Genomic DNA, 23,768 nt, shown 5'->3' with positions numbered 1-23,768 from the left:
AATTAGGCATGCATAGCTCAGTGCATGATCTTCAAACCAAAGACTGGCCAAATTTGTGTTTTTAAAAGGGAATTCAAAAGGCACTGTAGAATTACTGTATAGCCTAATAAGGCATTTTTTGTTCCATTATTATTTAATTCTAAGTAATGCATTTAATTTTATACAGCCTAAAAGCAAAATGTATAGGCATGTTGTTAGGTTCTGTTGATGTGTTGAAATGCTGAGCGCTCCTGCCAGCGTGTCACAAATGCTTCACAATTGATTTCTTAAATGGCAGGCTATAGCCTTGAAATAATAATAATAATATAGCCTAAATGATTAATTTTCCTTCCTTCTTAGGCTAGCTGGCTTGCTCCTGACTGATTTTGAGTTAGTATGTTGTTTAATAGCCTGTTGAAATGTTGAACGTCAATTGATAGTGACAGAATCACACATGACTTCCCAAGCAAAGTACATTTTTTGTCTCCTCGGCAATAGAAGGTTGTAGCGCAGGCTCTGAATGTCATAGAGACAAACGAAAGATATCCCATATGCATAAGTCATGTCTTTCCCCAGAAACGTTAGCAGCTAACGTTATCAAGTCAGCAGGAACAACGGATGGACTCCTCCCACACCCAAACCCTGAGGACCTGCTGGCTTTCCCCAGAAAGACATGACGAAAGCGTCGTTATAGATCTCTTTATATAATCAGATCCATCATTTTGTAGATTTTTTTTATCTTACGCTAACAAGGGGTAGGCCTCTGCTTTTAGCCATTTTCTTTTTTTAAAGCCACAGTACCCTCACATTCTCTAACATAACACCTCAATTCGAGCCCTGCTTTTACCTTAACACACCAAGCCCTTCACTGAGACATTTAAGGAGTGCATGGTGACTGAAAAAATTGGCTGACACAATCTATGGATAGTAGACTATAATTTAGTCTGTCAGTAGGAATAGGAATAGGAATAAATAGGCTTCAACACAAAGCCCTCTTGTTGTTAGTATCCTAAAGTCAAATTAAAATGAAGACTGTTTAAATCAATTAGGCCTTCTCGAATTAGCCTACTTAAGGCACACATGCGCTGTCCAGTTATGCAAATTACTCAAATATGGCTTATTGTGAGGTCAATAACTCTGATAAATTGCTTAATTATGGGCAATGAAACATATTGTTTTTATTCAAAACAATTATAGCAGTAGAGCTTACCTCTGGTCCTCCTTTTCATCTTCAGGCTCTCTCTCTCAAACTGAACAGGACATCAGTAGGCCTAGTCCGCGCAAACAAATATTACTTTAAAAAAAAAACAAATACTAAACCCTCTCCATTACTGGAATTTAAAAAGCATGACCCTCCCCCCTTTTCCTCCAGGTAACAATTCTGTAAATTGCAACCGCTCCCATAGCTATGTAAAATTGTAATTAATAACAATTATACCATTAACACATTTAAGAAATATGTTTTTATTAAATTAATTATCTTGAGTGATACTGTATTTTCTTGTTAATGTCTCTTTAAATATGGTACGTTTAAAACGTAAATTATGACTACTACATATCCCAAGGTTCAATCCAAGAGGCCGGGCGCTGGCTACGTCCTCGCGTTTGGTAACCCCTTTAACCAATCAAATGCATCTATTTAGAAGCGCGTACTTCGAAAATGGTTTCATATTATCCAATCAGTGGTCTTTATTTAATTATTTGTAACGACAAGCCAATCGAAATTGTCGCTCTTCTCCTGGACGAATCGGAAGCTCGTTAGATAATAGCTGGGCGTACTCGTTTTCCGCCAATGAAAACGAAGTTGATGTTTAAACTCTGCGCGCGGGCGGTGCTTAGCCAATTTTGGGAGGATCTCAAAAGTTGAGAGGGATGCATGCATGGATTTGAATTCATGCTATCAATTTCACAACATCCCAGCAAGCTAGACAGCGCTCTCAAGCTGTGTTTTTGAATTAGGCGAATTGATCATTCATTGGAATTACCACAGTTTATAGCACAAGTTATATTTACTCGTATTTTGTTCACTGTCAGCTTTGTGGTTGCACAACTTTAACGCTAGGGAGCTTGCCGTAATTAAGGTGATCTTTCCACGAAATGAAAGCAGGCGGTAAGTATCTCCGACTCAATTAGCTACGGTGTAAATGTGCCATCTAACATTTAAACGTTTTAGTCAGAAACCTGTTTCAGCTTATACAATTTAGGTTATGAACTTGAATTGTGTTTGAGTGGATAGCATGAACGTGTTATAGTTACAGTAGATAGCTGACTTGATAACGTTAGCTGCTAACTAGCCTGCTAGCTAGCTATCTGTTATGGTTTGCTGATGTAATGATGGCTAGTTAGCTAACTAACTACGGGTATACAGCTTGGTGCCAGTACTAGAGCCAGTCGTTAGTTCAGTGGCCAACGTTATAAATGTGCCTTATTTGAAACCAAAGCGTTCGTAACATTTATATCATAGTTAGATACGTTGTAAAGTCATTACATTAGTGTGGTTTTGAAAGCGCCGCAAAGATATAATTAACTTTTTGGGATTTCAATCTAAGAAGCTTTACAGTAGCATTTCAGTTTACCTAGTTTTGAGGAGGGAAATTTGGGCGCTGAGTTAAGCTGAACTCAAACATTAGCCAGAACTTGGCCCGCTAATTAGTCAATAGATTCCATTGGTTATAACTACCGATATATCATAAAATTAATAATATATAAATTATATCTAACTGGGTCACTTTTGCCTAATTTCATTTATTTTGAGTCAGCAAGCTGTAGCAAACAAAGCAAACGTAAACTGACATTCCGGTGGGAATTACTGTAAACAAATACTATTGAATAAATTGTCTGAAACATTGTCAGTAGTTAACGGTGTCCCACAGTTGGATACTAAATGTATGGGGGCACTGTGAGTAAGAGTTCGTTTATTTGGAGCGTCAGTTGAGTTGGAAAGAGGGAGGTTTTTGCGTTTGATGGTTATCTGTATCTAAAATGGCATGAGTGATTTAAAAAAAAAAAGTATACTTCTCTCTCTCTCTCCTATCTTTAGTGCTACACTGTCGTTGTTCCAAATGCTTCACGGTTCCAGCACGGAAGCGGGTCCGTAAGCGTGTTCCAGCCCTAACACTGCTGTCTCTACCTGAAGAGGTGCTTCTGTGTGTGCTCCAATGCCTCTCTGCTGAGGACCTGCTGGCTGTCAGAGCTGTGAGTCTCACAAACACACACACGGTCTTGTTTAACTAACCTTGTGGAGATATACAATTCAGTCCCATTCAATATCAAATTTTCCCTAAACCTTACATTAATCTGAACCAAATTTTGGTTTGTTTACTATTCTTGTGGGGACTTCTGGTCCCCCACAAGTTAAACACGTGTGTACACACACACACACACACACACACACACACACACACACACACACACACACACACACACACACTCTAACAATTGAACAGCCTCTGGAGTAAACATCATTTGAGGGAGTGTCTTCTGAACATCTTGTCACCACCTGAATTGGTGAGTCACAATGTGTATCAGTCTCCTCCTATATACACCACCTTTAGCATGTATAAGGAATGTTATGTTTACTCAGTTATTGAAAGGAAGAAGTATATTTTGAACACGCATGAGGGATTGCTATGTTGGAGGCTAACTGAGGCATTTGGTTATTTCCCAGGTACACTCTCAGCTCCGTGACATCATTGATAACCACACTAGTGTTTGGGCCCGGGTCAGTTTCAGGGATACCTGGCCATCCCCCAACACAGTCTGGCTCTTTGAGAGGTAGGATGGACTCCTCCCACACCCAAACCCTGCCCTCGACTCTGTAGATCTTCCAATGTCAGTTTCACATGAGGGAGACTGAAAGTGCGCATACATACCCTAATATGTTTCTGGGTTTCTGTCTCCTCTTTCAGGGCCGCAGAGAAGGGGAACTTCGAGGCGGCTGTGAAACTAGGGATTGCATATTTGTACAATGAAGGACGTAAGTCTCACTGCACTTGTCATCCATTGTTTCTCATTGAATTGGTTATGAGGTTGATCAGTGATTGACATTGACCAAATCACTGAATGAATTCCTGTATAATAATCACCCTCTTCTCTGTCCCAGCGTTGCTGAGTGACGAAGGGCGTGCCGACGTGTGCGGCCGGAAGGCGTCCCAGTTCTTCAGCCTGGCGGAGAGCCTGCGTTCCCCTACTGCCGACCCCTTCATCTGGGTGTTCATCCGCCCGCCCTGGTCCCCCACTGGGAGCTGCTGCAAGGCTGTGGTGTTTGACAGGCTCAAGGCTGAGTGTGAAACCAATGTGGTAAGTGTTTACCAGGCTAGGCCTGGTTGAGCTTGGCTGGGGGAGATGGCTCATAGACACAGCCAACCTCGGCAACCATCATTGTCCTCTCCCTTGGTTCCTATTGGAAAAACACAAGTTTAGTACAATACCCTGGATACAAATTAGAGGGCTGTTTTACCCATAGAAATATAATGAGTAATGTTGAATCTGTTTCTATGGTTGTGCCTTCCTGGTTTATTCACTCAGAGCTGTCCATCGTCTTTCCATCCATTATCAACAGTAATTAAGATGTGTAAAGGCGGCAGGCAGCCGGGGCGTTAAGAGCGTTGTGCCAGTAACCGAAAGGCCGCTGGTTCTAATCCCCGAGCCGACTAGGTGAATGTGCCCTTGAGGAAGGCACTTAACCCTAATTGCTTCTGTAAGTCACTCTGGGTAAGAGTGTCTGCTAACTTACTAAAATGTAGGCATCACACTGCATGGGAAGAAAGGAGAGGTGGATTCAGACACATGTTGTTACCAAAAGTCTGCCGAAGGCCTACAGGACCTTGGTAATGAAGACAAATGGGGAGAGACTTATGCTGCTTTGTGCAACAGTGTGTCTCGCCCCCCCATTTATTTCTGACCAACAGACCCCGTCAGAAAGTTCCATCCCTTACATCCAGTTTTTTCCTGTCCTCTCTTGTGGTGCTCTGCATGTATAGCCTCTGTTTTGTCCATTGATTTAAAAAAATAAATAAAATGAAATATTTTTTATAAGTAGATGGGCCTGTCTTTGCTCAATGGAATGAATGGACTTTAATGAAAAATCCAATGTTTCTATAAAAATTGTTAAATGTTTTGTAGACTATAAGGTTGTGCTCTAACAATGCTTTCATTAGGCTACATTTTCACATTTAGCGGTTTCTTATTTTTGTAGGAGAGGAGGGGACCGTTGCTGCACTGTCTGGCCAGAGTCCTCCAGCTTTTTGATGTAAGTGTACACACACACCACTGCAAGTCTTCCAGAAAGGCAGAGGCGTTAGTGTGGCGATTTTTGTAGTGACAGCTGTTTCTATGGTAACCAAACCACAACACAGTTCCAGTTAGTTTCTGATGAGGCTGTGAAGACACTCACATTCTAGGCAGCCCTGCTAGTCATCAGCCCAGTTAGGATAAATGTTTTCTCCCTCTTCGCTTATTGATTGCTCGCTACGCATCTCGTTGTTTCTGCTCTCCCATGAACCCACACGGATCTTTTAAAGCAGCTTTGTTTCAGTAATAATTTTACAAACCAGCAATCCTTAATGACTCTCTGACATTTATTCAGGGTTTGTTATGTGTACAGTTGAAGCCGGAAGTTTACGTACACTTAGTTTGGAGTCATTAACTTGTTTTTCACTCCACAAATTTCTTGTTCACAAACTATAGTTTTGGCAAGTCGGTTAGGACATCTACTTTGTGCATGACACAAGTCATTTTTCCAACAATTGTTTACAGACAGATTATTCCACTTATAATTCACTGTATCAATTCTAGTGGGTCAGAAGTTTACATACACTAAGTTGACTGTGCCTTTCAACAGCTTGGAAAATTCCAGAAAATGATGTCATGGCTTTAGCAGCTTCTGATAGGCTAATTGACATCATTTGAGTCAGTTGGAGGTGTACCTGTGGATGTATTTCAAGGCCTACCTTCAAACTCAGTGTCTCTTTGCTTGACATCATGGGAAAATCAAAAGAAATCAGCCAAGACCTCAGAAGAAGAAAAATTTAGACCTCCACAAGTCTGGTTCATCCTTGGGAGCAATTTCCAAACGCCTGAAGGTACCACGTTCATCTGTACAAACAATAGTACCTAAGTAAAACACAATGGGACCACACAGCCGTCATACCGCTCAAGAAGGAGACATGTTCTGTCTCCTAGAGATGAACGTACTTTGGTGCTAAAAGTGCAAATCAATCCCAGAACAACAGCAAAGGACCTTGTGAAGATGCTAGAGGAAACAGGAACAAAAGTATCTATATCCACAGTAAAACGAGTCCAATATCGACATAACCCGAAGGGCCGCTCAGCAAGGAAGAAGCCATTGCTCCAAAACCTCCATTAAAAAAGCCAGACTACGGTTTGCAACTGCACATGGGGACAAAGATCGTACTTTTTGGAGATGTCCTCTGGTCTGATGAAACAAAAATGTAACTGTTTGGCCATAATGAGCATCGTTATGTTTGGAGGAAAAAGGGAGGCTTGCAAGTCGAAGAACACCATCCCAACCATGAAGCACGGGGGTGGCAGCATCATGTTGTAGGGGTGCTTTGCTGCAGGAGGGACTGGTGCACTTCACAAAATAGATGGCGTCATGAGGCAGGAAAATGATGTGGATATATTGAAGCAACATCTCAAGACATCAGTCAGGAAGTTAAAGCTTGGTCGCAAATGGGTCTTCCAAATGGACAATGACCCCAAGCATACTCCCAAAATTGTGGCAAAATGGCTTAAGGACAACAAAGTCAAGGTATCGGAGTGGCCATCACAAAGCCCTGATCTCAATCCTATAGAACATTTGTGGGCAGAACTGAAAAAGCGTGTGCGAGCATGGAGGCCTACAAACCTGACTCGGTTACACCAGCACTGTCAGGAATGGGCCAAAATTCACCCAACTTATTGTTGGAATCTTGTGGAAGGCTACCAGAAACGTTTGACCCAAGTTAAACAATTTAATTGCAATGCTACCAAATAGTAATTGAGTGTATGTAAACTTCTGACCCACTGAGAATGTGAAGAAAGAACTAAAAGCTGAAATAAATCTTTCTATTATTCTGACATTTCACATTCTTAAAATAAAGCAGTGATCCTAACTTACCTAAAACAGGGAATTTTTACTAGGATTAAATGTCAGCCAAACACAGTTTCACAGTTCCTAAGGTGTATGTAGATTTCGGACTTCAGCTGTATTTTTTTATGTATATCTTGATGGGCTGGTCTTGACTAACATACTGCATACTCAGAACCCTGTTACATATTCAGTAGGCCTTGTTGTGCTGGATAGAGAGGAGTATTTAATGTGATTTTTGAAACACTGACTATTGAAACATGGTTTAATCTGTGTGTGTGTGTGTTTCAGGAGGATGACAAGCGCGCCGAGGCCCTGACACTACTTGAAGAGTCGTCTCAGTCGGGCTGTCTACAGAGCGCTTATCTGCTTTGGGAACATAACCGTAAAACCGCAGTGAGTTTCCCTTCTCTCTGGTTCTCCACATCTCAAAAGGCTTTGTTTGTAACAATGTATGTTGTGTAGTTAAAGGGTGTAAAATATGATATAAAACCCCTCTTGTGTTGATGTTAGTCAAAAAACTACCTCATAACTTACTGTGGTTCTGTGCTGTCTTCTCAGATGGCGGACCCAGGCAGGTACCTCCAGTTCATACGCACGCTCAGGGACTACGCAGCCAAAGGATGCTGGGAAGCACAGGTGTGTGTCTATTTTGCTTCGTTTAGAGGCAGGCCAATTCTGACCAATGGTGATCTTTAATAAAAAGATCTGTTTGGTTTTCATATCTGCTTTTTCCAGCTACTATAGTCATTTACAACATTAACAATGTCTACACTGTAATTGATATTTTAATGGACAACATTTTTTGCTTTTCTTTCAAAAACAATGAAATGTCTGTGACCCCAAACTTCTGAACGGTTGTGTGTGTATACTCAGCAAAAAAAGAAACGTCTGTGGTGGCTAATTTCTGCATTACCAAATGAGGGGAGTTAAACACACCAGTCTGAGTTAACTACATCTTTAATACTTAAGATACTTTTGCAAAAGCCTCTTTGACCTTCAATAATGCACTCTCTCGAATGAACCAGGAAGGTGGTTACACAATGGCTACAGGGATCTTTTATAGCAAAGATACACCCCCTTCAACGTACATTGACAAACCACAGATCTTAGTAACAGTTCACAAAGGTTAAGTTTTATATGACATATCCATAAAACACCACAGACAGTAACTGCTATGTCAACAGGGTTCATTATATAGACCAGTATCTGGTCACCTTAGAACTGTCCCTCCCTGGTGCGGTATTGAACAGAACCATTAGCTCATGTCCTCTGGAATGCTTTTTAGGCGTTCTTATCAAAATACATCATAAATCTCCTTTTTTCAGTGCTATCTCATAGTGGCCCATCCTCAGTAAGACACATCTTGTTCCCACTCCTGGACAAGCTCACTGAGGGGAGTGACCTGCGCACAGACATTGTGGAGACAAATAATTGGTTCCCCATTAATCACGCCATCCCTTCACATGGTTTAAGAATAGGTAAAGACACATTCTCATGAAGACAATATCATTCTGTCCTCTCTTGCTGATATTCTGCATAGCAACAGAGACGACATGTAAAAAACAAGGTGACCTCTCCCCTCTCTGGGCCCCAAGTGTCTGAGCCCCAGCTAAGGGAAATGTGCAACTGAAACATACCAGAGTCCAAAGGACACTTTCTAATGACAAGTATCTCACATAAGCATATTATACTAATAAAACATCTTAATTATCTATGTTACCCAACTAATTCTGATTCATCCACGACACGTCCTCTCACTGTCAACTGTGTTTATTTTCAGCAAACTTGTGTAAATATTTGTATGAACATAAGATTCAACAACTGAGACATAAACTGAACCAGTTCCACAGCCGTGACAAACAGAAATTGAATAATTTCTCCCTGAACAAAGGGGGGGTCAAAATCAAATGTAACAGTCAGTATCTGGTGTGTTCACCAGCTGCATTAAGTACTGCAGTGCATCCCCTACCCATGGCCACAGCTAAATGCAGCACTAACCTTTGATCTTCATCAGATGACACTCCTGGGACATTATGTTATACAATACAAAACTAGCATACCCACCGAAAACATCCGGTGAATTTACTAAATTACTCATGATAAACGTTGACAAAATGCATAACAATTATTTTAAGAATTATAGAGACAGAACTCCTTTATGCAATCGCGGTGTCAGATTTTAAAATAGCTTTTTGGCGAAAGCACATTTTGCAATATTCTGAGTACATAGCGGCTAGCTATTTTGACACCCACCAAGTTTGGGACTCACTAAACTCAGAATTACTATTAGAAAAATTGGATTACCTTTGCTGTTCTTCGTCAGAATGCACTCCCAGGACTTCTACTTCAACAACAAATGTTGTTTTGGTTCCAAATAATCCATAGTTATATTCAAATAGCTCCGTTTTGTTCGTGCGTTCAGGTCACTATCCGAAGGGTGACGCGCGAGCGCATTTCGTGACAAAAAAATTACAAATATTCCATTACCGTACTTAGAAGCATGTCAAACGCTGTTTAAAATCAATTTTTATGCTATTTTTCTCGTAAAATAGCGATAATATTCCAACCGGGCAACGTTGTATTCATTCAAAGGCTGAAAGAAAAAAATGGAGTAGTCTCGTGAACGCGCATCTCAGTCTCACTGTCCCCAGGCTGACCACTTACAAATTCTGCTGCTGTTCTTTGCCCAGAGACAGCAGACACCCCATTCCACTTTCTGGCAGCTTTAGAGAGCCAATGGAAGCCTTAGAAAATGTCACGTTACAGCACAGATGCTGTATTTTCGATCGAGATGCAACAGAAGGACAACAAATTGTTCGACAGGGCACTTCCTGCATGGAATCTTCTCAGGTTTTGGCCTGCCATATGAGTTCTGTTATACTCAGACACCATTCAAACAGTTTTAGAAACGTTAGAGTGTTTTCTATCCAAATCTACTAATTATATGCATATTCTCGTTTCTGGGCAAGAGTAGTAACCAGTTTAAATCGGGTACGTTTTTTATCCGGCCGTGCAAATACTGCCCCCTAGCCCCAACAGGTTTTAAAGAAGCAATAAAACTGGCCTTCTTTAGACTAGTTGAGTATCTGGAGCATCAGCATTTGTGGGTTCAATTACAGGCTCAAAATGGCAAGAAACAAATAACTTGCTTCTGAATCTCGTCAGTCTATTCTTGTTGTGAGAAATGAAGGCAATTCCATGTGAGAAATTACCAAGAAACGGAAGATCTCGTACATTGCTGTGTACTACTCCCTTTACAGAGTAGCGCAAACGGGCCCCAACCAGAATAGAATGAGTGGGAGGCCCCGGTGCACGACTGCGCAAGAGGACAAATACATGAGTGTCTAGTTTGAAAAACAGTTGCCTCAAGTCCTCAACTGGCAGCTTCATTAAATAGTACCCGCAAAACACCAGTCTCAACGTCAACCGTGAAGAGGCTACTCCGGGACGCTGGCCTTCTAGGCAGAGATGAAAAGAAAAAGCCATATCTCAGACTGGCCAGTTAAAAATAAATGATTAAGATGGGCAAAAGAACAAAGACACTGGACAGAGGAAGATTGTAAAAAAGTTATGGACAAACTAATCAAAGTTTGAGGTGTTTTGATCACAGAGAACATTTGTTAGATGCAGAAGATGATGGAGTGCTTGACACCATCTGTCAAGCATGGTGGAGGCAATGTGTTGGTCTGGGGGTGCTATGGTGGTGGTAAAGTGGGAGATTTGTACAGGGTAAAAGGGATCTTGAAGAAGGAAGGCTATCACTCCAATTTGTAACACCATACCCTGTGCATGGTGCTTAATTGAAGCCAATTTCCTCCTACAACAGGACAATGACCCAAAGCACAGCTCCAAACAATGCAATAACTATTTAGGGAAGAAGCAGTCAGCTGGTAAATTGTCTATAATGGAGTGACCAGCACAGTCACTGGATCTCAACCCTATTGAGCTGTTGTGGGAGCAGCTTGACTCTATGCTACGTAAGAAGTGCCCATCAAGCCAATCCAACTTGTGGGAGGTGCTTCAGGAAGCATGGGGCGAAACCTCTTCAGATTACCTCAACAAATTGTCAACAAGAGTGCCTAAGGTCTTCAAGGCTGTAATTGCTGCAAATGGAGGATTCTTTGACAAAAGCAGTTTGAAGGACACTTTCAATTACAAATCATTATTTATAACCTCTTGACTATATTTCCTATTCATTTCTCATGGATAACAAGGACATTTCTAAGTGACCCACAAACTTTTGAACGTTTGTGTGTATATCTCTCCAATGGCATAGACATGATGATGTAGCCATTGACTTTAACAGGCAGCCCAAATCCACACACAAACAAAATCTATGGTTTTGTTTATTCTCCCAACCAATTAAAGTGTATTAATCATTGAGGATGTTACTGAGCACAGGTGGTGTTTTTCTTTTTACCTTCGCCCTCCTGTTCGAGCTTTCTTGGCAAGCCAGGCATGACCTGTGCCCTTTTGACCCTTTCTCTCTCTCTCTCTGTGTGTGCACGCGTCCAGCTGTCCCTGGCCAAGGTGTGCAGCAGTGACAACCCGCTGGGTCTGGAGCAGAGGGCCTGTGCCGACCTTGTGGCCCAGCTGTTTCGCTCCTGTCCCCCCGTGCCCCGACGCAGGGCGGAGGAGGTGCTCCGACAGGGCATCAACGACACCATGAGGTAACATACCGGTTTGGACTAGAACTGACTGTACCCACGCTGAAGATCACTTGACTTCGTACCAATTGAGTTGGTTAATGGCTCGAGTTAAGGGCAAAAATTCTTTGTCTGAGGGGGCTTTCAAAATTCTAAGCACGCTTAATGACTTGCCTAGTAAAAAAATATGCTATTTACTATCATAACCACATTTGTCTAGGTACATAACAGTATTATTCTCTCTCTCCTGTGCCTCTCCTCTCCCCTCACTAGGTACATTAGTGTTTCTCTCTCGTGTGTCCCCCTCCCCTTCTCTGAGGTACATAACAGTATTCATCTCTCTCTCTAGATACATCCTGGTGGACTGGTTGGTGGAGGTAACCACCATGAAGGACTTCTCCAGCCTGACGCTCCACGTGACGGTGGGCTGTGTGGACCGCTACCTGGCCCTGCGCTCTGTGCCCAAGGCCCGCCTGCAGCTGCTGGGCATCGCCTGCATGGTCGTCTGCACGCGGTACGAGACAGAAAAACGTTGGAGGTGGATGTAGCATGATTAGGGTTAGAACGTTCCTGTAATTTTCCCAAAGTCCCCAGGTTTTCCACAAATCCTGGTTGGGGAATTTTGGATTTCCTGCTTATTCCTTCCTGATTTTGGGAAAGTAGCTGGAATTTTGCAACCCTAAGCATGATACAAACCAGTCAGTATTTCATCCTCTATGTAATCTGCTCCGACGCACTTCTGTATTCACTTGATCAGCTTTAGCTAAAGGCGGGTGCTCAAGTGCAACAAACATCTTTCTGAGGGGTTTTCAATATTCAGAATTATTAGACTGTACGGAAACGAGCGTTATATTTATTGGACTAGTTCAGGTAGTCCCTCCCTGTTTCGTCTGTTCTGCCTAATGAATATGCCCCACGTCTCCTTCTCTAGGTACATCAGTAAGGATATCCTGACCATCCGGGAGGCGGTGTGGCTCACAGACAACACCTACAAGTATGAGGACCTGGTCCGCATGATGGGGGAGGTCATCTCTGTGCTGGAGGGCAAGATCAGGGTGAGTGGAGTGAACACACACGCAGTCTATACCAATCTTATGTCAACATGTTTAATCTGCCCCGATGATGGCATCTGTATTCATTTCTTCAGCTTGGGCTAAAGGCATCTGTTGAAGTGAAATTCTTTTGTCTGGCGGGGGGGGGGGGTGTTCAAAATTCTCAACTGTCTTGTAGTCCTGTCTAGTAATTTTTATTTCTATGAGTTCAACTCATTTGGTGTTGTCTCAGCAGACTCCCACTCTGCTGGACTACGGCCAGGTGCTGCTGTCTCTGTTGCCTCTAGAGCGGCTCACTGTCCACCTGTTCAGCTACTTGTGTGAGCTCACCCTGCTCTACTCAGCCCTCACTACATACTCCTCAGCCCACCTGGCCAACGCCACCCTGCTGCTCACACGGGCACTGCACCACTACGGTAAGTGCGGGCGAACAGGCGGTCTACGTGTGTGTCCCAAATGGCACTATATAGGGGATAGGATGCCATTTGGGACGCAGGCCATTTGTCTTCTAAACTCTGTCTACAAACTGATATGTAATCTACCCCGATGATGTACTTCTGTATTCACTTGATCAGCTTCGAGCTGAAGTGTAACAAAAAAGTCTTTCTGAGGGGGGGTCTTCAAAATTGAGAGTTATCTAAGTGTATCCCCAATCCCAAGGGAGTTGCTCAGTAACCATACATGCACACTGTTGACCTCGGTTTTCAAACATTCCTAGAGCAGTGGTATTCAAACCTTTTCAGCGGGGACCCCATTTTTCTTCCCAGCAGAATTTCTGGGGACCCTGTTTTTTTCCAAAAGAATTTCTTGCAACTCCAATTTTTTGACAACACTGACAACAGTTCCCTGTTACCCACCCTTTGAAAACCTAGTCTAGTTGTAGTTCATAAGCTTCTCATAAATTCTGTGGTGTTATTTGATTATTTGTTGGATGTCATATCAGTCTTGATGCTCTAGTGTGTCGCCTTGACCCCTGCTCTTCCTCTCCTCTCTCTGCATTGCAGCTCCCATCTGGCCCATCCAGCTGGCTGAGTATACAGGCTTCTCCAAGCAGGACCTGGTCCCCTGCGCTGTACTACTCTATGTCAAGTGGTAAGTTCTAATACATGCCACGGAGATCCTAGAAATCACTATTACAGGTTATTAAACAGTTCTATATGGAATTGCTATATGCATACTAGATACACGGGCTAATGTTAGTCTGGGTTAGAAAGTCTCTGTCCTCTCTTGTACTGTTCTTTGCCTGACAAATGCCTGACAAACAAGGGATGCTCGCTGGCTTGACTTTGTTCTCATGAGGGTTACCAAGGTGATAGAGGCATATTGGCGGAGGAGGGTGGGTGTATAGCTGTGAAAGCAAAACGCACAACCCTCACACTCCACTGCTACAAATACGCTGTAAAAGTTGATTGGCTAGAGATTTGACCTCAGGTGTCAAATCTGTCAAGCTGATTCTTCGAAGATGTTAGCAATTACATACTAGAGAAAAGAAAATCCTCCATACTGCAATTGCCAGTATGGCTTGTTTTTATGAAGTTTACACATCGTCCAGCCTTAGTCTGAGAGCTTTTGTGGCTATTCATTGTTGGTAGAAACCAAGCTGTTTCTATTTAAGCTTGCCTGCTGGTTGTGGTAGTAAACAACCTTGTTAGCACTCAGGCTAGCTGTGTTGAGTATCAATAGCCCCTCTTCCTGGAGATCCCCATTGTCCCTCAGCAGGCCCATCCTGCTATCAATTAGTATTCTAGCAATTAGCATTTCTCCCATTTTTTTTTGTTACTAGTTAACACAGCCACAAAGTCATAAACCCTGCCTATTTTTTTTAAATCAGAATTTAAGATTATTAACCTAACCTTAAACCACACTGCTAACCTTGTGCCCAATCCTAACCTTAAATTATTTTGTACGTTATAGCTAATTTTGACTTTGGGGCTGGGCTGTGTTATCTAGTGGATATTTTTTCTTCTGGGAAGCAGCCGGCGGTTAGTTGTGCTAATTAGCGCTGTCAGCTAACCCTCCACAGCCTCGCCTGGAGGTTCCCTTTGACAGCTCATCACCTGCTGCTCTGGGTTTGATTAGCCGGGCCTGTTGGATGGAAGTAACAGGCAGGTTGGAAGGCATCAGGCATTTAGCTCCTCTTGAGTAATTAGCCAATTGGAGTGAATCATTAGCTTGATTTATATATTTTTTTATGCTTGGAGTCTTCGTTAGGGGGAATAAGGCAACATTAGCGTACATGCAGGTGTGTTCTTTAGAATGTGTTTGTGAGAAGTCATCTTTATATAACTTACTGAGATGGTTTTTTTCATTCCTCGGTTCATCATCCACACACAGTAGTCAATGTGAAGTGCTATTTAAAGGACTGCTCTAGTATTATTACAATCCTCAAGTGTTCTCTGGGCACCATTCCTGTAGAACACCCTGCAGGTCAGAAAGGTAGCAGTTCTGATGAATGCCTTGCTGCTTTTCAATATGAGTGATTTCCAGCAGGTGAGGAATGCCAATCTCTATTGTGATTTTAGTTGAAGAGGTGAAAGGTTGTGTTTTGGTCCTCTTAGCCCTTTTGATCAGGCTGGGTTTGCTCTCGGTGTGTGGTAGGTGGTTTTTACCACATGGGTGGTTGTTAAGACTCTGCCCACTCACAACCGCCCTCTCCTTCATGTCCCCGGCAGGAGGGCTGTCCGTTGCTGTCTCATTATAAAGCCAGTAAAATGCACCGACCGCTGTTTGTCGTTCACCACACACGTACAGAGGCCAGCTCCTGCTGTTCTACGTTTTCCCTCCTGCAGTTCTTGGAGCACTCGTTCTATTTCCAGCCACTGTAGAAAATCACATGAAGTCACATGCTTATAAAGACAAATGAACAAAGAAGTGTGGTGATGTCTTAGACTCTTGCTAGCCAGTGCTGCAGACAGACAAATTGGACAATGGTATTGATTACAAGATCAGGTTGTTTGTGGCTATGTCCAAAATGGTCTCCTATTCCCTAGTGCACATGTTTTCCAAGGTAGTGCAATGTGTAGGAAATGGGGTGCCATTTGGGACGCAGACGATCTGCTCGTGTTAACCACAACGTAGATCATCATTAGCGAAGGGCCACAGTGACCCGGATACAGAGGGCTGTAGGGGTGGGGTGTTGGCTGGGATCGAAAGGTGAGTGGGAGTTAGCTGGACCTATGGTGTGTGTGTGGCGGTGCGGGGGGTGCGTGTGGCGGTGCGTGTGGCGGTGTGCGCGTGCGCGGGGTGTGTGGAGCGGGTCTGTGTGTGGTGGGGTGGGGAGAGTGGGTGCGGGGGGGGGGGGGGGGTGTGTGTGTGTGTGTGTGTGTGTGTGTGTGTGTGGCAGGGAGGGAAGAGGTGTGTTTGCTAAGGACTGTGATGTGGGGGGATGATGACTCATCCTGCACCAGACTTGTGTGAGTCAGACTAGTGAGAGGCACTGCACTTTATTGACAATGTCCAATTTTCAAACAAAGTAATATCATATACTGATATGATTTCCCATTGGGTATAACACAGTTGGAGAACACAGACTGGATGATTAATCATGCTCCTCTCTTCTTTCATGTCTCTTTCTACTCTCTCTGACAGCTTCAGTAAGGATGTACCCAAAGACTACAGGCACATGTCTCTGACAGGTGTCAAGCAGAGGTTTGAAGATGAGGCCTACCAACACATCAGCAAAGAAAAGGTGAGCTTGTCATCTCCTGACATGGACCGTTGTTGCCCTTTTCAAACTAGTATGTCAAGGTGAAGTGCACAGTGCTGGGCTGCTGGCCTGGATATTCTCCTTTTGGCTATACTGGTGGTGTGCACATAAAGACACACCATAGAAAACTTGGGATGGGAATTGCCAGGGACCTTGCAATATGATATTATAACAATACTTAGGTGCTGATATGTATTGTGATTTGATGTTCCAAACATATTGGTCATGTATGTCTGCTACAGAGCACATGAGAACGAGTTTTGATTGGCAAAAAAAAGCTATAGGATGAAAAATAGTTTTGGTGCAGGTACAGCCGACTAGTGCTAGCTAATGTTACCTAGTGTTCTTTGTCTTTATTTTTTACAAATCGATATTTGGAGTCAGAATATCAATATAATATTGTCCCCCCCAATCACTCTGCAAAGAAAAACAAGATGTTCTTATTGGACAAGTTCAGATCGTACCTCTCCGTTGAAGAGCTTTGTCTTCCATTTCATGCCTACTTAACACTACCCTAACCAGTGTGTTTGTGTACCTGTGTTCTCTCCCTCTCCCAGGTGATTGACTTCAAGGAGCTGTGTGAGGTCCTGGAGGTCCCAGAGGTGGAACCCTACATGGTGCTGCCCAGCCTCACGGGCCAGCCAGCTGACATCCACACCTTCCTCTCCTCCCCCTCCAGCAACAGCAAGAGGTGGGTTACTACCGTTAAGCCATGCAAATGTGAGAGCAATATAATGATTAGCTCCACCTTGTTCTCTTATAGGCCAGGGAGGATTTTCCTCTGTCCAATCCTTGCCAAGTGTCTAGGCAGATTGTAAAAGCTAGGGGTTAATTTGGGATTGGGCAAGTGTGACCACTCTCACGTAGCCTTTTATGGTGGTTGTCCAGCGCTGGTCTCATCCAAAAAAGTGCTTTCAATCCAAAGTCGTTTGTTTATGCTGTACTGAGTAATTGCCATCTGCCCACTAGATGACCACAATGGAAATAAATATTACACTTTTGTGTCATCCTTTGACTTTATTAACAATTTAAAAAACATTGATGAATAAACTAAGCTAAGAAGACTCAGTAGCTAGGTTTCATCAAAAAGGTTACATATTTTCATGCAAATATAAAAAAAATCTGCACAAAGAAAATCTGCACGTTTTTCCACTAGTGGCGTTTCCACCAAACGGCCTGCGTGATGATGTAGTACACATAATGTACCTTTTGGCTGAACTTTTCACGTTCCGAATAAAAATCTAAAGTTCAATGCGTTTCCATGGCATTTTCAACTTTACCGATTTTTAGTTTTGTCAAAAAATCTGTGTTAAATAGAAACTATTCCTACCCGCAGGACAGGCTAGTCTACATGAGATTATTATGGAGAAGACTGGGAATATTTATATTTGTCAAGCATCGAGCATCATATCAACAGAATAAGACCCTTTATTTCTTGGGAAGGAGCATCAAGCTCATCACTGCACTTTCACCACCCTGTGACATTCTTCATAACTTCCATCTGTAGCCTAATAAACTGCATGGTTTCCCCAGTCCTAGTGGGAGGACCACACACCATATCGCGTGACTCCAAGCTTACTTAGATAAATATGCTGTTTTCTCCCTCAGGAGACGGGAGGAGTCCTTGCCTGTGCACCGAGGCAGCTTTGTGGCCACACCCACGGCTGAGCTGTCCACTCAGGAAGAGACCCTGGTGGGGGACATGCTGGACTGGAGCCTGGACACCTGCTCCGGATACGAGGGGGACCAGGAGAGCGAAGGAGAGAAGGAGGCCAAGGAGGGAGAGAGTGAGTGGAGGGAATCAACTATATGAGTTCTGATCATTTATGATCAGCTCTATACCAGGGGTGTATTCACTAGCAACCAAACAGGGAGGGACCTACCTGAATGTGTCCAATAAGAAATGCCTGTTTTTTGTTTTCCATTGCAAAGCTTGCACTAATGAATACACCCCAGCCCTATCTAGAGATGGGGGTTAATGGAAGACGAGTGTCATGCTGGCCATTCTAACTGGTGAACTAGATGTAGTGACATCACTATGTACTGGAAGACTTAGTCAGACATTATTCTCCTTATGTGGGGTACAGACCAGACTGCTCAGAGGCACACGCATGCAAAACGCAGCATCGTACCAGCGGCTGTATTTCTCTATTTTAAAGTTGGATATCTTAATCTATTGCACAATTGTTTTTGACTACATCAGCAATGGACTAATGAAACAAATACAAAGAGTTTGTGCCGTTTTCCTTTTAAGGCATCCATAATTGATAGTGATGGGGAGGAAATCGATAGTTGCGTATTTCAATATTTCAGGATGATTATTATATTGATATTTGACTCCGAAGTATGGATTTGTAAATTAATAAAAAATAATTGACTGTAGCTAGCGCTAGTCGGCTGTACCTGCGCCAAAACTCTGGTATTTTTCTTCCTATAGCTTGTTTTCCATCTTTAAAAAGAAATGGTGATCAATATATTTTCAGCACTTTTTTTATTTCCATGAGTGATCAAAACTCGTTTTCTCATGTTCTCTTATCTGCAGCAGACATAGTGAGCAATATGTTGGCAACATCAAATCGCAATACATATAGAATCGTGTATCGTGAGGTCCTAATAATTGACATGGGTTGGATTTTTGTTCACATGAGGTCACTACACTCACTATGATATCCTAACAGTATCTTCTTCTGTGCAGCCTCTGTTCTGGCCATGACACTGGAGCTAGCAACAGAGCCCGAGGACTCCAAACTGCACTGCCGAGCCCTCTCCAGCGACGATGACAGTTTCTGTGAGGGGGACAAAGAGGAAGAGGAGTATGAAGGAGAGGGGAGCGCCAGGAGCCGACCGCGAGAGTCCCTTTCCTCATTCATCACAACCGACTTCCACAGCTCAGGCTACTCCTCTGTCCAGAGTGTCAGCCCTTCCTCCAATTCCTCTTCACTCCTGATGCCCTGCACCTTCACGGCGCTGCCCCCGGCCCCCACTCCAGGCTCCGCCTCCAGCACCACGGTGGCGCTGCCCGGGTTCCGCCTCCTGGTGCCGGTGCAAAGACCCCGGGCTGCAGCTCGCAAACAGGTAAAGAGGAAGAACGCAGCAGCTCACAGCGGAGGGGAGAGGGAAGGGGAGGATGAAGAGGTGGTATATGCCTCAAGTGTAGGTTTTCTAAGCCTGTAAGCACTGACTTGGCTCACCGTTGAATGGATTCAGATGTTTTTCTACCGCCCTGCCACAACTTCACCCTGCCTTAACTTCACCCTCTTTTGCCATGGTCGTGTTCATTAGGCACCAAACTGAAGACAAACAGACCCAAAAGTAAAAGGACTACCTGGACTTGTCCAATAAGAAATGATCATTTCTGTCTCCTGTTGAAAAACGTTTAAATGTTCCTGCCCTAATGAACACGACCCAGGAGCACTGTCCTGTTGTTGACAATACTCTTCATTCCATGAAGGCCTGAAATCTGCACTGGTTCCTGGAACGCCATAAGATCACAAATACCTGTTGTGAGCTTTACACACAAACCCAAACGGTCATACCAGAATCCAGACCTTTTCTTTAATTCGTTACATTTCACACGAGTAAACAGACATCTTCTGCTTGAGAAAGATAAGATGGCTCCCTCTCATATTTCACTGACTTCGTTTGTATCCCAAATGACTCCCTATCAAAGGTGCACTACTTTGACCAGATTCCTACCAGATTCCATTTCAAAAGTAGTGCACTGCATAGGGAAGAGGGTGTCATTTGTGACTACCATCATCAGCCTAAAAGCCACTGGAACAACTCTTCACTATCCACCTCATGACTTTGTTACATTGCATTGATCCAGATTGTGTTCTGCGCTGTTCTCACACATTGACTTTTGCAACAACAACCTATCTCAGATGTGAAAGGATTGCAGCTACCACCTAAAAAAAAAAGACACCTCATGGACCATTTTGAAATATGTCTGTATGAAGACTTTCACACGTGAAAAGAACCACAACCTGCATTGTTGACTGCAATTGATTACAGTTATTAATCAATGCAACAGTTTTGTTTCTGCAACTCTTCTGATGTTGGGAGTTTCATGAATCACCGTTTATACCAGTGAAGAGATTCTGATATGCACTGCCTGTACAGAATGTTCAGGAGTTGGTTACTCTGTACTAGCCTGGGATCCAAACTGAGTAGTGAAACAAAGCCATGTTCAGTTTGGATTCCAGGCTCAATCTGTACTTTAGATATCTACTATTGTGAAGTCTAAAGCCTTATTTTCACTCTGAATTTTCTCTGATCCATTTTTGTTGTTTGTTGACATACCAAAGGTACTTTAAAACTTAATTGAGGTGACTATCGGTGGGTAAATAGATTTTACCTGTAAAGACTGATATGATAGTCATTCAAGCGTACTGAAATACATTCTTAGCTACAGTTTTGTATGTACTGATACATTACCAATACAATATGTGGTTTGTGCTGCATCTACTGTACCCTGTTACTGTTTAGAGCTGGAGCACAGGAGAGAACCTATGCTACAGGAACAAATCAATTCTACAAGCTTTAACAAGAGCAAGGTATTGTTTCATTTGAAAACAGCAAAACATTTTGTACAAGCAGAATATTTCAGTCATCCCCACCACCCCTAACCTTTGACTCCATAACACCTAATTTCATGGGTGAGAGCACATGATTACATCTGTCTGTTAGAAACCACTAAAATTGATGCCCTAGAGATATAATCTATTATATTTCTATGGTTGAATTATCAGTGATGTCATCTGAACATTTAGAGCCATGAACATTGACCAATGCGGTCACAGTTTAGTAACTGAGAGGTGCACAGTGCGACATGAAATTTGAAGTTCACAACATCTAACACGTTTTGTCGAAGCAAGTCTTCGTTTTGCCCACCGTTTCTCCCAATGGGTTCGTCTTGAATGAGGTCTGGCACTTCTATTGAAATAGAAGCGTTTGTTTTTCTCAGTGAACAATCAACTACTAATGTTATTCCATTAAGTGGAGTTGCATTGCCTCCTTTTGGAGAAACGGAAGTGAAGACACTAAAAGGCAAATGATTACTTGACGTGTTGATAAGTACTGTATGCCTACATCAGGACACGGAGTCTTGGTCTCCGTCTGAAATGTCATCCTATTCCGTATGTAGTGCACTTCATTTGCCCACGGCCCCATTGGTCTCTGGTCAAAGTAGTGCACTGAATAGGGTGCCATTTCAGACACAACCCTTGTTCACAAATGATTGTGACTAAATGTTTTTAAAACTGTTAGGTCAGACTGTTATATCCCTTGTCTGTTATGTACATATGTAAATGTGGAGGAGGGGAAGAAAGAACTGTGACAACATACCTTTTACTTGAAATTGGATGATTGGTTTTGGCTTCATTCCAAAAAGGACAAGTAAACTGCCTTTTTCTACATAAAGGTTGACATTTGGCTTGTTTTTTTCCTACGTTTTACCATCGAGTGACTTGTGTGAAGATATTTCTGTGCACCCGGTATCAATTTCTATTAAAACAAGCATGTGGACTTGCAGATGTGTGTGTGTTGAATATCAGCTTTGACTGACACACCCTCAACCTGTTCCACCTTTTCTAACTGCCCTGCCCAGGGAGCAGTACGACCACCAGGGGGCCACACCCTCAACCTGTTCCACCTTTTCTAACTGCCCTGCCCAGGGAGCAGTACGACCACCAGGGGGCCACACCCTCAACCTGTTCCACCTTTTCTAACTGCCCTGCCCAGGGAGCAGTACGACCACCAGGGGGCCACACCCTCAACCTGTTCCACCTTTTCTAACTGCCCTGCCCAGGGAGCAGTACGACCACCAGGGGGCCACACCCTCAACCTGTTCCACCTTTTCTAACTGCCCTGCCCAGGGAGCAGTACGACCACCAGGGGGCCACACCCTCAACCTGTTCCACCTTTTCTAACTGCCCTGCCCAGGGAGCAGTACGACCACCAGGGGGCCACACCCGGAGCGTTCACACACATGCACTTGAATAATTTTTTACAAATGTTTTAATTTAACCTTTTATTTAAGTAGGCAAGTCAGTTAAGAACAAATTCTTATTTACAGTGATGGCCAAACCCGGACAACGCTGGGCTAATTAGGATTCCCATAGGGCGTTGCACAATCAGGGCTGGTTGTGATACAGCCTGAATTCGAGCCAGGGTGTCTAGTGACGCCTCTAGCACTGATATCCAGAGCCTTAGACCACTGCACCACTCGGGAGTTAAACATACAGTATGTATGCACGTGAAATTATGTGCAAGGAGTTGCACTGATGAAAAAGGGTTTATTTTCTTAATATCATATACTGGTAGAATTAAAGTATTCTTGCTTATACACTGCTCAAAAAAATAAAGGGAACACTTAAACAACACAATGTAACTCCAAGTCAATCACACTTCTGTGAAATCAAACTGTCCACTTAGGAAGCAACACTGATTGACAATAAATTTCACATGCTATTGTGCAAATGGAATAGACAACAGGTGGAAATTATAGGCAATTAGCAAGACACCCCCAATAAAGGAGTGGTTCAGCAGGTGGAGACCACAGACCACTTCTCAGTTCCTATGCTTCCTGGCTGATGTTTTGGTCACTTTTGAATGCTGGCAGTGCTTTCACTCTAGTGGTAGAATGAGACGGAGTCTACAACCCACACAAGTGGCTCAGGTAATGCAGCTCATCCAGGATGGCACATCAATGCGAGCTGTGGCAAGAAGGTTTGCTGTGTCCAGAGCATGGAGGCGCTACCAGGAGACAGGCCAGTACATCAGGAGACATGGAGGAGGCCGTAGGAGGGCAACAACCCAGCAGCAGGACCGCTACCTCCGCCTTTGTGCAAGGAGGAGCAGGAGAAGCACTGCCAGAGCCTGCAAAATGACCTCCAGCAGGCCACAAATGTGCATGTGTCTGCTCAAACGGTCAGAAACAGACTCCATGAGGGCCCGACGTCCACAGGTGGGGGTTGTGCTTACAGCCCAACACCGTGCAGGACGTTTGGCATTTGCCAGAGAACACCAAGATTGGCAAATTCGCCACTGGCGCCCTGTGCTCTTCACAGATGAAAGCAGGTTCACACTGAGCACGTGACAGAGTCTGGAGACGCCGCGGAGAACGTTCTGCTGCCTGCAACATCCTCCAGCATGACCGGTTTGGCGGTGGGTCAGTCATGGTGTGCGGTGGCATTTCTTTGGGGGGCCGCACAGCCCTCCATGTGCTCGCCAGAGGTAGCCTGACTGCCATTATGTACCGAGATGAGATCCTCAGACCCCTTGTGAGACCA

The 23,768-nt window shown here is 43.5% G+C and overlaps 1 protein-coding gene across 1 annotated transcript; it reads left to right on the top strand.

Moving 5' to 3' along the window:
- The first annotated feature begins 1,835 nt into the window (after positions 1-1,835).
- LOC106606416 (cyclin-F) lies at positions 1,836-22,008 on the top strand. Its single transcript, XM_014202590.3, has 17 exons — positions 1,836-2,089; positions 3,020-3,174; positions 3,647-3,753; positions 3,888-3,955; positions 4,082-4,278; positions 5,177-5,230; positions 7,361-7,465; positions 7,631-7,708; positions 11,588-11,742; positions 12,068-12,232; positions 12,650-12,773; positions 13,006-13,186; positions 13,775-13,862; positions 16,359-16,458; positions 17,034-17,167; positions 18,085-18,263; positions 19,172-22,008. The coding sequence occupies exons 1-17, from the start codon at positions 2,077-2,079 to the stop codon at positions 19,648-19,650; spliced, it is 2,382 nt and encodes a 793-aa protein (XP_014058065.1). The 5' UTR covers positions 1,836-2,076; the 3' UTR covers positions 19,651-22,008.
- The last annotated feature ends 1,760 nt before the right edge of the window (positions 22,009-23,768 follow it).

Source organism: Salmo salar, chromosome 06 (genome assembly GCF_965601325.2).
Source record: "Salmo salar chromosome 06, fSalSal1, whole genome shotgun sequence".
Classification (NCBI taxonomy): Eukaryota; Metazoa; Chordata; class Actinopteri; order Salmoniformes; family Salmonidae; genus Salmo; species Salmo salar.
Note: the sequence above shows the minus strand (reverse complement) of the source record. Positions and strands in the feature narration are given on the sequence as shown.

What these genes read in the sequence shown, in the direction of transcription:
- LOC106606416 (XM_014202590.3), top strand. An exon ending in ATATTTGTACAATGAAGGAC is followed by an intron (nt 3,956 to 4,081) that starts GTAAGTCTCACT and finishes TCTCTGTCCCAG; the next exon opens with CGTTGCTGAGTGACGAAGGG. An exon ending in TGCTGGAGGGCAAGATCAGG is followed by an intron (nt 12,774 to 13,005) that starts GTGAGTGGAGTG and finishes TTGTCTCAGCAG; the next exon opens with ACTCCCACTCTGCTGGACTA.